The sequence below is a fragment of the Lycorma delicatula genome, chromosome 1 (genome assembly GCF_047948215.1).
Source record: "Lycorma delicatula isolate Av1 chromosome 1, ASM4794821v1, whole genome shotgun sequence".
Classification (NCBI taxonomy): Eukaryota; Metazoa; Arthropoda; class Insecta; order Hemiptera; family Fulgoridae; genus Lycorma; species Lycorma delicatula.
The window spans coordinates 176562726-176576551 of record NC_134455.1 but is presented as its reverse complement, the minus strand read 5'-3'; the positions used below and the strand labels follow the sequence as shown (position 1 = coordinate 176576551).

Here is a 13826-nt window from a genome sequence, read left to right as displayed (position 1 = left end):
ATGACCTCCGCCTCGGGGGAGCCGTCTGTTAGACGCAGGCGGAAACCCGCGAAAAAGGGTTGGTTCTCTGACCTGAGCGTGCTGCGCGCTAGAGTTAGGTCCGCTAGGAGAAGGTACTAGCGTCGCCCCCTAACGAAGATTATCGTTGACGACGTGCGTGCTGAGGGTCTGCGGATCTACCGACGCGCCCGTAATGAGTACGTTCATGCTATCACAGAAGCCAAACTAAATTTTGGCAAGATTCTATGCGCGAATTGCAACGTAGCCCCTGACAACTCGCTAAGTCATGTTGCCGGCCAAAGCCATCGTACGTGCTGTCCAGTGTTAAATGCGGGTTTGGTGATCGGGACCACACTTTAACATCTGTGGCGACCTTCCAGGCGTTCTTGGATACTCTGTTTCCAGATGCTCCGGAGGATGAAGCAAAAAACGGCGTCAGGGTGGGTGAGACACCAGTCCCTGGTGTACGGGCTGTGGATTCCGTAGATATAGACCAAGAGGACGGTAAGAAGAACTTAAAGTGAGATCCTTGTCGCCACCTTCGAGGAGAAATTTCAACACACCACGTTTCCAACACGATGGGAAATATCCAGCAAAAAAGCGTCCTATTAAAAACCCTAGTCAAAGGACCAAGAATCACTGGCAACGTCTGAACAAGGAGCTCCACTGTGATACCATCAAATCCAGCGGCTTTATTCCTAGCCAGGCTACAAATTACTTGGCGGACTTCCACCTCAGTAATTTTAGAAAGAAAATTTCAAAGCGAAAACCTACAACTTTGATGATACGAAAACCGAACACGTTGATGTTACGAAATTTCTCCTACCTCGGTATCATCTGAAGTAGATCGTTCATCAGAAGAATGAGGACACGATCTTTGTTTATAACAACTGCATCCTGGGTCGAGAGAGCCGACAGAAGAATATCTTTTTTCGGCTTATGACCAAGTACTCTATAAACAACCCATGGATGGGTCTTTGTTTCCCTGCTCTTGTACAAAAGAGCGCCAGAAGACCTAACCTTGTGAAAATACTCGGTCCTCTTCCGACGATAGTCCGCAAGCAAAACTGCACGCCGATCAGGAACACCTTCACACTGTGCGGCTTTCCTGAGCCGGCCCACAGTCTGCTTCATCGCGGTCAAATCCCGAGTCCACCATCCAGCTAATCTTTCTCGACCCGTGCTTCGGATAATCGACTATTCAGCGGCTTCAACTACCGCAGAACAAGAATTCTCTGAGCAAAAACTTGCAGCCTGGCCGCAAGAATATTTGAAAACCTAAGCCAATCCACACGCCTGTGCAGGAAGCGCCCCTGCTGAACAGGAACGTTCCCCCTAAAGACATCGCGCAGTCCATCTACCACAAAAACTATTAGCCGGTGATCGCTCTCGCAATTATCGACTACCAATCAGTTAAGAATCCTACCAGGGATATCCTTGCCAATGGTAACATCGATGTTGGTACCGTAGAAGGCCCTCCGCAACCCAACTGCACCAGCGAAAGTAGACAATTCGCCGGCTACATTAAAAACATCAAAATGATACTGCGCGATGAAACCTTTGATCAATTCGCCACCATCATCCGTGATCCCACTGTGCCAAAGAAGCGGTTTGGCATTCGCATCAACTCCTATAAGAATAGGACGACCGCTACCAACCTAACAATCCTATCCCATCTTTCCCAATGCTGTGCAATGGGATCCCTGTATTGAAAGTACGAACTAACGACAACCAGGTCCAAACCATCCATAGCAAGCTTAATAACGACGTGATGCGTGTCAGAGACCTGCTGCATGAAGACGCTAGCTAAAGACTTCCTGCACAGTACGGCGGATTTGCTGTCACCAACGAAAAACTTCTTTCAACCTGGGAAACCTGGCAGATCACCCTTGACCCCACGTACAGGTGTTACAGATCAAAATCGAGGCTTCGTGTTTCGACAACTTCACCTAACTCAAGTTGGACTGTATAGGCACCCTGGGCATTTAGTTGACCGAACCTAACCATCAAGAGTGTTGAAATAAATCTCAACAGTTCTTAAGTAACAACCGCACTCCTTACTATTAACCGAGTGCCTATGATTTTTTCGCAACCTTTTGCAACTAACGCAAGACGGAGCCTCTTTCTTTTGCGGACAGTCGTCACGTTTTTGGCCCTCCTCACCACAATGCGACTGAACTTATTCTGAACTTTAAATAAAATATTCATAAGATCCCAACATAAGAAATGCATTAGTTAATTTATTATAAATTGTGTTTTTATAAAGTCTTCATTGTAAATAGTCCAGCACTAAAATATCCAGCACTATTTACAATTCAAGTTATGAATGGCAGTATTTCAACCTCAGAACTCATATGCAGTAAAAAAGATCTGAGCTTTGTTCTTCATGATAACATTTTTTCTCTGTTTTATATTTCATGTGTTCATGATTGTTAAAGGGTCGTCATCATTTTATATTTAAGATTCTACTCACTGAAAAATACCCAAATATCTGTCAAATCACCCAAATATATCTGTCACATAAGTGACAGATATATTTGAGTACTATACATTGGTAACTACTCGTATATATGTTAATACTTCATTATACTTGTAAAGTACTAACAACGAACGAAATGTCATAATCTTTGTTTTTAAGGAGTCATAATAAATAGTTTTAAATTGAGAAGGTAGCAACAAGAAGGGCCTGTTGGAAAAATCTTGTTTTTGTAAATTGTTTACTAAAAAAATCAAACAATTCATCAGAAACAATATCAAACATTTACAATACTTGTGATTAATGTGCTTAAAAGTTTTATCTTTTTTTAACCCCTAATACTATCCTAAAGCTTGACCAGTGCTATGAAATCGAGTTTTTAAAATAGTATGACAGAAGCGAAAAAAAAAATATTTTGTTGACCTTTCTTGCAGAGAATTGACTTTACAAAATACAACAATTACACTGTCGATTATTATTGAAATATATTTGGTAGATTTCATAAGAAAGCTGCCTTTTGTAATGGGTACCATGATTCGACTTCCTTAAAATTTCGACATATCTTCGCGTTTCACATCCCCAAACCCCAAAACCACCGTCAGTTCAAATGTTTATGTGATATATATATTTCTTGTAGACACGATAACTGCCGTAATTTTGCACGAATCACTTTCAAATTGATACATAAAATATAACGACACAAAATCTCGGTCGAATTCGTCAGTGGGCAAAATCGGACCGTGAGGGTGGAAATGGAGGGCTGTTTCGAAAAAATATCGCTATAACTTTCTTATTAAGTAAAATATCGAATTCGATTAAAGTTCCTACTATTCTTTGGATAAGGGCCTAAAACTTATCTAAGTAAAGTTTTTTGATATCACCAATCATTGACCTAGGTGTTGGAAAAAATGGGGTTTCGAAGACAAAACAATCATACCTCCCTTAATAGGCACAGTACCGAATCGGTTTAAAGTGGTCGTTAGTCCTCTAAAGACTACTAAAAACATTTTCTGAAAGAATTTTTGATATGACCAATCCGTACGGCAAGGGATGACCAAAATGTTGCTGGAGTTGTAAGAAGATGGGGCTTGTCGTATGCTAAACATATGAAACGTTTTTCACATGCAACCGTTGTCGTACTGAGTAAATTTGAAGTTTTTCTTAACTTTAAGGTGGAAATATTTTTTATCTCCACTTGGCACCAGTGAAATCTACCTCCGCCTTCCAGAATGCCGAAAGGGATTTTTTATCTGTAAACAGAAAAATAAATTAAAAAACTGCAAACTATAAACAAAAATTGAAAAAAAAGTTGAATCTAAGTAATTTTTTTCCTTATAATTTAGATTTTTCTACATTTGTCATACTCTTTCAATTTTCTTCTTCTTCTGCCTCTTGACTCTTCATTAGAAGCGTTGTCAAACAAATTTAAATAAACATGTTGATTCTCATCTTTAACGAACTGTAGAAGAAACTTTACAATTTATTTTATTTTTGCTAATAGTTAATCAAGAAATTCATTCTTACCTCCACGTCTACACCATAGTCTTTCACGTACGTTTATGGTTGTAATATACAGGTTTCATATGATTTAAAACACAGTAATTTTTCATGGTTTGTATTTCAAAACAAACACTATTGAATCTTAAATGGTGTACCTTTACCAAATGGATGTTTAAAAAAAACAAAAAAAATTAAAGTCGACATTCCAATTATAAATCAAATTTCGATTAGAGTCGAAAAAATGGAGAACAATCTGATCAGAATAATATAGCATTTTCAAGATATGAGGATAATTTCAAGAACTGTTATTTTCTTTATTCCGGACTTCATAATTCCAAAATTATTTCTTAATAACGGTGCCCGAATTTTAATACAGATATCGAAGACAAAAGGTGCCATGAATTCAGACCGTTTTTGATTTATTTTCCATGAAAGTGTTGAACTAAGAATCATCATTCTTATGCAAATGAACATTTAAAACATCAGAGAAATCTTCTCAATAAGATTATCTTTTAATTACTTACTTTTTCTGGTTTTCTTATCATGAATAAAAATAGAAAGAACACATTTATCTTTTGAAATTACTTCCAGTTATTTCTGATATTCTACACAAAAGTCGTAAACATCAGACTTCGATCGAGAAATTGTGAAGTTTGTTTTCTTAAACTTTAAAATATGTTTTATGACTCACTGTTAGATTTTTCTTATTTCATTTAGATGAATAGTACAAAACAGTCGGTGTAAATCTTCAAGAATAACAGTAGAATTTTCAAAATATACTAGATACTATGGGGAGTCGAGTGGAAGATTCCATAATGTGCGTACGTGTAGATATTAGCTCCGTGTTTACAGTGCTGGATTGGCTTTTTTTTAGATTTTTTACTAGTTTGGACGATGTTACTTTGTTGACTATTTGATTTTTTCTGTTTTATTCTAAGTTAATTTACAAGTTTAGTAGTTTAGTAGTGCATTTACAAGCAGATTAGTGTGACGTAAGTTGTTTACTAGTTTTAGGACTTAGAAAAATTTCAATAATTTTTCACAAGAGAATTATTATGTTTGAGTGTTTTATAAGGGGGTTCCTGCTTTCCTCTGTTTTCTCCCTTATTTCTCATCCCTCACCATAACCCTTCATGATCTGTCCGAAGCAAGTCCCCTTCTAAATTTTACCCCTCAATTGTTTTTGACACATTTTTTCCCGCTCCGGCCCCCTCCCAAAAAGTTTTTTATTAGATTTTTAAAGACATATATTTTACCTAACCCCTCCAAAAAAAACAAAACACGGGACCCCCTCGAGATTGCGATGGGGTGTCTTTTCAAGGGATTTTTGACCGCTAACAAAAATCCGGTGTTATTTTTGACCTAGCGTAACTGGGCTCGAAATAAATGGAAGAACAGCCCTTCAGGACTAAGAGGAGTCCGGTTGGATGCGAGGACCATAGACGAGCTAGAATATCCACTCTGCAAGAAGCTGGACTCTATGCTACAGATGTCGAGAAAGAGACGTTGTAAAACCGATGGAAGTACCTACTTTGCGAGTACCGAAGAGAAAAGTTAAAGTGATAGAAGACAGCAGCGATGGTGATCTAACCGAAGAAAATCTTATTGGATCACTTATTGGAAGAGCTCCACAAGATGATAATACGAAACGCGAGTTAAAACAATTTACTTATTGTTTTTTAGACAAAGCTAGAGACGTAGAAGTCACAATGCGATCGTTATATGAATTATCTCTACCGAAGTTCACTCATTGTAAAGATACCCAAACGGAGGTTAGACAAGAACCAGAGGATAAAGAACGACAAGCTAGGATCATGATCCGAGAAAAGGTGGAACGTGTACTTGATTCCGGCGATATTGGTGACTAAGAGGATACTATGGGCATCCGATGGCCGAGAGACGTATTTAAAAAGATTACAGTTTCGCGGGACTTTCCCAAATAAGAGGTAGAAGGGGCTCGAGTATTCTTGACTTCACAGAGACTCTGGACAAACTGCCTATAAACGCGAATTATCCGAGAACTTGCTCCAGGAATTGTAGAAAGACTTGATACTGTGTCCAAGATTCCCAGTGGCATCGTATTCAGAGACATAAGAAACACCGACATTTTCTGTCCGCCCTGAAGAGATTGAACGGGCGGAAACTCTTTACAAGAATACACGTAAGGAATTCTGCACTGCAGTGAAAACATCCAAACGTGAGGCTTGGAAGATATTGATGTTAGAGCTAGATGACGACCCATAGGGGAGGACGTACCAGATCTTAATTAAGAGATTCGGTGCCCCCTCCCCATGTTTTCAAGCGGACAAGTTAAGCGAGTAACAATGAACCTCTTTATAATGGAAGAAGCAAATCGGGTGGTTGCACCGTGCTTCGAGATGAGACGTTTCTCCCTGGATGAGCTTAGTTGGGTGGCCTTTCAGATCAACCCCAATAAAAGTCCGGGCCAGACTCCTGGGCTGTACTCCTGGGCCAGACGGTATCCCAGGAATACTGCTTAATGAGTTAACAAGAGTGCACCCGTGGATCGTAGTAGAGGTCTTAAATGAAGTGCTCACGACGGGTAGCTTTCCTTTGGCATGAAAACTGGGAAGATTACTACTCGTCCCTAAACCGAAGACGAATGATCCAGTTCCGGCCTATCGACCGATATCTCTTCTGCCCACTGTGGGAAACTTTACGAAAGACTCATTGCGGATAGAATTTGGAAGTTAACGAAGTTAACGCTACGGGATGTATTGGGCCGGCGAAGTTATCGCTGGCCCAATACATCCCGGTTTTGTGTTCGCCCTTGTGGTGACAAGGACGAACACATGCAGGGCGAGCACCTGGAGGACCAGAAAGATTCCCTTATAGGCCTCCTGAATGTCCGCAATGCCTTTAATAGTCTACCATAGGCGGAGGTGGCTAATGAGTTGGCAGACAGAAAGCTTAGTGATTATTTGAGAGCAGTGATAAGTGACTCCACACTGCACGTGACTACTCACCACAACGGAGGACGGCGAAATTAGATTCCGGATGCAAGGTGAGGTGTCTCAAGTGTCCGTTCTGAGCTCCCTCCTTTGAAACCTTACATTTGATGGAATTTTGAAGCTAGGGTTTTTGGAGGGGCTCCCTTTGATTGCTTATGCAGACGACCTGGCACTGCTAGTGTCAGGACATGAAGAAAAAGACGTCGAATACAATGCGAATAGAGTGATTAAACGTGAGCAGATGTCTCCACTCCAAAGGGGTAAGTCTCGAATCCAAGAAAACTCACTTTCTCACAATGGCATAACCAGGAATTTCATAGTCGGGCCCGGTTCACCCCTCACCCTCTGGTTTGAGGCAGTCGAATCGAAAAATCAAAAGATCCAAACCAGCAAGCCGACTTGCCGTGCCGAACATACTGGTGGTGGCTGGGAAGGCTCGTTTGAGTTAAAGGACACTCTTCTGGGTTGAGCTAAACTTGACTGCAGATCCAGCACAGGAGAGCAGAGGAAAGAAAGTAGATACTGTGGAGACTGCTTAAATTATCTCTGCAAAAAGGGTCTATAGAATTAATGGATCTTTTTACATCTTTAATTGCTTGATTTAAGTATGCTTCTACTTCAGTTTAAGCAAACATAAATCTCACAATCATAGTAAAACTTACTTCTTTGATTATATACTGTTAATAAACAAATGAATTTGCAGTTTTTTTGTTCAACAAGATATTTGCATAAATTTTTTCATTTGTGAGATTTATATATATTGGTTTAATTATCAGTTTTTTAGTGATAAATAACATAATTTTCATGGTGATTTTTGTTTATACATTTCAGAAAAAAACACATTAAAAACATTTTGTAAAATTTTGGTAGTAATGAGCAGGAGAACATCCATTCTTATTAAGGAAGTTGTCAATCCAGCTTACTGACTGATGAATATATGACTCATACAATTTATCTGTTTGTTAGGTAAACTAACTGCAATTTACAGTATTACTTATATATAACCTTTTATGTTACAATACATGTAAATAAAAATGAAGGTTTCCACCAAAATTATAAGAAAATACTACAACTGGGATTTATTTATACAGAAAAACTTGGCATTCTTCTTAGACCCTACTGTGAGACTGCATTAGTGGAAACATTGTGTAGGCAATCAGATTTTTATAAACATGAAGTAGTGATTAATTAAATACAAATAGCCACTGAAATCAACTAAACTCACTCTACTAGTAATTACTGTCAACTGTAGCTATTGTTTTCTGTTACAGAGAATTACAAGCATAATGAAAAATATGAATTTCAATGTGCAACTGGTCAACGAATCAGCAAATCCAAGCAATGTGATCTTACAAAAGACTGTCCTGATGGACTTGATGAAGATCCACCCATATGCAGTAAGTGCTTGTTAAAAATATACAATGTAAATCACAAATTTTTCATTCTTAAAAATAAGGATATTTCTATTCTAAACACGATAACTTGTAACTCGCTTTTAAATTGCAGCAATAAGATAAATATTGACATCATAAATATAACTATATTATGTACTAACTGTTTTTAAAAAATAAAAACTACGTACTTATTCAATCTTTTTGTGTTAACCTCCTATGAAGAGATGTCATTAATGTTACACTTTTGTTTGTCTTTAAAAGAATGTATACATTTTTAGTTTCTTAATTTAAATCTGCAAATAAATTGCATAATAAAATTTATATTTTTCTAGCTAAGTAAAATTTACATAACCTACCTTTTTTGTAATTTTACATAAACTACCTTTTAAAATACTTTAATTCAACGACTTTTATTATATTGGGATCACCTTTTAATATGTGTAGTTTTTTTTGTGGTTATATAGTTACTTATTTCACTGTTATTTAACCAGGCACTATCAACATTGTTCTTCAATATAAATGTTACTAGATACTCCTTAGGGGTTATTTTTTTAAATTAATATCTTATTTTTCATGAAGGATTGTTTTTTAAATCACAACTACTCTAAAAACGGATTACCTCAAAAAGTTCTAATACAGCATCAAAACAATATATTTTTTTATATTGATCTATGTTGTTTAAATCAGTTGCACGTTATGTGCTTAAATGTCATTTGGTAAGAATGTATTTTAAGAGAACTTATGACTTACAAATGATATTAAATATATACATTTACAAGTTTCAAAAGTATGAAAAGAGCAAAATATTTTCAGGACAAATTTTGAATAGAAAATAAATTTTGTTTCCTCACCTTTAAAAGTTACGCTTGTTATTAAAGTTTCAAAAAATTATCAAAAATAGTCTTTTAAGTACAGAAGAACATAGTTTTAATTATTTTTAAATGGAAAATGAGTGAAATGAAAATTGTCTCATAAAAATTAGATAACTAATATGTTTATCTAGTAAATGCTAATATTATCTGGTACTTGTAAATATCCCATAATAGATATTAAATTTACTACCCTTGTATATTATGCTACATTCAGACTGTGCTAACCATCATGATGGTGTGAAAGCACATCTATCAGTCACCTAAAAGTATCTGATTTTAAGCCTTAGTAAGGCTGGCCATCTTTTATACCTACAAAATTCACCTCAAACAGAATTTTAAAAATGATAATAATGAGAATAAGATGACTAGTTAGGAATGAGCCTGAAATCAGTAAAAAAATATATCAGTAAATTAATTAATACAGTTTTTTGTAAGTATTAACAAAAATATTATTTATTCAGTTAACTAAGATGTTAAACATTTTTAATTTTTAAATAGTCATATCTTAACTGCTAACAACTCTTATTTTTTGCAATATTAGTTTTAATTTTTTGGTTCTGGTATTTACATTTTTTTAAATTTGTGTTACCTTCTACTATCTTGATTATTCAAATAAAATTATTTTATTAATGTATTAAGATAAACCTATTTTACTATGACTTAAAATGAAAGTAAGAGCAATTATTATTAAATAAGTAATTGTCAAACTTTCCTCCAAATGAATAAAGCCTGCAGTAAAATCCTCTAGTGGTCAAACAGCTTTTAAGTGGTTTTAAGGAACGCTAAGAATACTTTCTTTCTAGGGTTAGGCACTGAGCAAGTTAATGTTATTGCTTGCAATCAGCCATTAGTAAAGAATGAAGAAATTTCTAACTTATTGATGATTATTAAGATCATATGGTTTTGTTTTAAAGTAATAGAACCAGTTATAGAATTGATTTTTTCAGAATTTTTACAGACTCTACTTCTATCTTATGTATTGCAATACACTTTTGTCACCCACCTTGCTTGCAATCCATCACACTTTGTCATTTATGTAAGGTTCATGTTTTTGAGAGCTCACAGTTCTCAGTATTATTATCTAGAATAGAGAGCTTACTATGCAGATTAAAACAGTTTATTTTTAAAGAATATTTAAATAATAATTAAATCAATACAACAGCAAACTTTTTTTGGGAACTGAACCCAGGATTGCCTAATCAATAAGCCAATATGACCTTTATCCCAACCATCAATGCAATTTTTAGATAATCAAGGTACATTTTTTAGTTAATGTAATCAAAGTTCAAAATTTATGAGCATATAAAAGAATACCAAGAGTATAAAACTTAAGTGTATTATCTAATTTAAATTAGCAGAGTTTGTGATCTTAGTACGTACTCCTAACTTGACAATATCTTTTAATAACAATATTTTTCTTTTTCAGGCAATAAAAACTGCGAAGAGGATGAGTTTAAATGTAACAGTGGTCAATGTATTAAAAATCAGCCATTTTCATCTATTTGCAATGGAAAATTTGACTGCATTGATGGAAGTGATGAAAGTTTAAATAACTGTGGAAATTCAACTCATATTTCACACAGTTGATTTACTGAGTTGCTTTAATGATAATTATATAAAAAAATTTTACAAGAACTGGTTTTTAAGAACCACTACCAAGGTGCATTTAGTAATCATAAATACTTAATTTAGTGAATGTAAACAATTAATTAAGATGTATAAAATAAATAAAAGTAATATTTAGATTAAAATTTTTTGAACATCTTAATAGATTTTATTTTCTAATATGCAATTTACAAGAATAGTTTTGTCAAACAAATAGTATTTATTAATGTACAACTTCATTGTATAAAGATTACTTTATCAAATCAAATTGTTAAAAAAATGAATAAAAACTACGTCATAATTTTGTATTATTTCAATGTTATAATTACACTAATAACTTCATTTTATATTGTGTTATTGTTTATTTTATGCTTAATGTTTGCAATTATACTTTTTCTTGTTACAAAAAACAACCCTTTATAAGGCATTGAATTTAAATGGTACTATTTTTACAGCATATTGAAAAGATGATCTTGTTCAAAATTAATTTGAGATTTAAATTATCAGGTGACATTCCATTTACAATTTTATGAATCAATAAGATTACAGTATATTTATACACTGTTCTGTTTAGTTTTGCTTTAATGTATGAGTTATAATAAGAATTTAAATTATCATCAAACAATGGGTTTAAAGAAGTTGCAATTCATGAACATTAGATTTGTTGTGTTGAAATGAGATACTATTACAGCACTGAAATGTTGGAATACAACAGACCACCATCTTTGTGGATTTATGATGGTTGAAGGTAATAGCTTTGGATTAAAAAGTATTTATAAATTTTAACAACATTCCAGTACTGCAAGACTTACTTAGTTATGTTGTAAGGTAAGTAAGAAAATTTTATCAAATACATTAAATATAGAATTTACAAATATTATTTTTTTTCTTTTGAGAATAGTTACTAATCAGAACAAAAGCAAACAAAATTGAAAAAGATAAATGAATTGAAGACATAAAAGGTCTTATTTCACTCCATAATGGCAGAACCCAATTTCTAAATGTCAAAAAACAATATTAAGTCTTTTCATCATACCCAAAGATTTTAATCAAATTTGCTACTGTACAGGTTTTCTTAGAATTATAAGACAAAACAAAAATTAATACCAATCTTGAACTCAGTATGCCAGGAATGATTGCTGTTGTTATGGGTCTAGTTTCTCTATCAGTCTTGCATTTTAAAATGAGAGTGGTGTGGTAGAATTAATTAATAATCATCACTCCAATACTGAGTGTTGATCTCATGACTTCCATTGATTTGAAAGTGATTTCAAAGTTGGACTGTATCAGAGGTAAAAACCGAAGTCAAAGATCTAATAAAGGTTAAAGGTAAAATTCACATGATTTCAGAGATAATAAAGAGTTTGTATGTGCGTACACAAAATCAAAGAATCATGTGATAAAAATATTGACATCATGTCAACATACAATAATACTGGGAGGTAAAAAAAAAATTGAAACTTGACTCAATATAACAACTTGAGAAAGGGTGAGACAACTAACCACTAAAAATCAGTATTTGTTCAGTTCTTCCAGAACTGAACACTTTTATGAGGAAGGATAATCAACTTTTAACTTTTTTCTAAGATTAAATTCATTGAATAACAAGTTGGAAAATTTTAACAATCTTATCGATTATTATTACACATCAGAGGTCAGTTTGATTAACTTGCTTACTATTGATGCATCTGTGTCATTTCATTTGATTGTACAAAAGTACTGAAAATCATAATGGGTTCATATTTTTGAACTTACTACTTTCCCATCCTCTCTTTCAGATGTCAATTATAAAAGCAGTCATATACCTAGCAGTGATAACAGAAGCAAGCTTTTTTTATTATCTCAGATAACTAGCAATGTTCATTATTATTATAAGTTTTATCTAAAAACATATGATTTATATTCTTCAAAATATTTATTATTTATATTAATTTAATGGTTTGTTTTATAATTTTGTTATTTCATTTAAAAATTATTTAATAAATGCTACGTTTAATTCTTCCCGCTGTTTATTTATTTTTTTCTTTCCAGATTTTCTTTAACAAAAGTGTTTTTTTTTAGGTTTTTAGGGGCAATACTTTGGTCATTAGCCCCGTCCCACTTAAAAAAAAATAAATAAAAAAAAGGTTCAAAAATTTCATATTCTAATACACGTTCAAATCCAAAGTTTACCGGCTAGGCTTTCCTTCCGGCCATCCTTTCTTGCACCGTTTTTCCATTCTGCGAACGGCCTCAACTTCTGATGAGAATGTATCTGAGGCCTCGGACATGGCATCCTCTTCTCTTTCTGATGCCAATGACGTTCGCCGGCTTACATCAGGTGATGAAAGCTTCATTGGTGCTGTTAGCATCGTTGCTATGGAATCTAAACTAGCAAGCGATGCACTTTCGGCGACTGATGAGCTTGATTCAATCTCTAATGCAGTGCTGGGTCCAGCTGAAATAGATGCTCTCACTGAAGCTGTTCTTTGAGCTTTTGGAGGCCTCATTGTTGTAGTTTGTACATCGTCTGTGTCTGGTGCTTTTTCAATAATGACTTGCACCTCCATTTCGGTGGACACAGATTTTCTTGTCACAATTTCCTTAGGCTTTCTTCCTTAGTTCCTTGATTGGCAATTATGGTGCCCTTTACAATTAATACAGGTTGGAGGGTCTTTACATTGATCACCCTCATGTATCTTCATTCCACATATGCAAATTTCCTGCGCTTCACATCTAGCTGCAGTGTGTCCAAAATGTTGACACTTGAAATATCGCATTGGCTGCGGAATAAACGCACGTACATCAAGCCGATGTATGCCAGCACGTACCTTTTCAGGAAGGTTAGGCCTATTAAATGTCAATACATGAGAGGCCGAAGGAAGAACCTCACCATTTCTTCTCATTGTTAGTCTGCAACACTGAATCACTCCTAGACTCGATATTTCCTGTACAATTTCTTCTTCTGTACAGTTTAGAAGGTCGCGGCAAACAACAACTCCTCTGGATGTATTAAGGGTGCTATGTG

General features: G+C 34.9%; 1 protein-coding gene across 2 annotated transcripts in view; it reads left to right on the top strand.

Moving 5' to 3' along the window:
* The window catches only part of LOC142325745 (uncharacterized), a 95458-nt gene extending 84346 nt beyond the window's left edge, over positions 1 to 11112 (top strand). The window contains exons 13-14 of one of the 2 annotated variants that reach the window (XM_075367784.1): positions 8220 to 8345; positions 10641 to 11112. In XM_075367784.1, coding sequence (XP_075223899.1) covers positions 8220 to 8345; positions 10641 to 10801 — 287 coding nt within the window. In that variant the 3' untranslated portion in view covers positions 10802 to 11112. The remainder of the gene's footprint in view (positions 1 to 8219; positions 8346 to 10640) is intronic. The other variant, XM_075367778.1, reaches the window with a different exon arrangement.
* The last annotated feature ends 2714 nt before the right edge of the window (positions 11113 to 13826 follow it).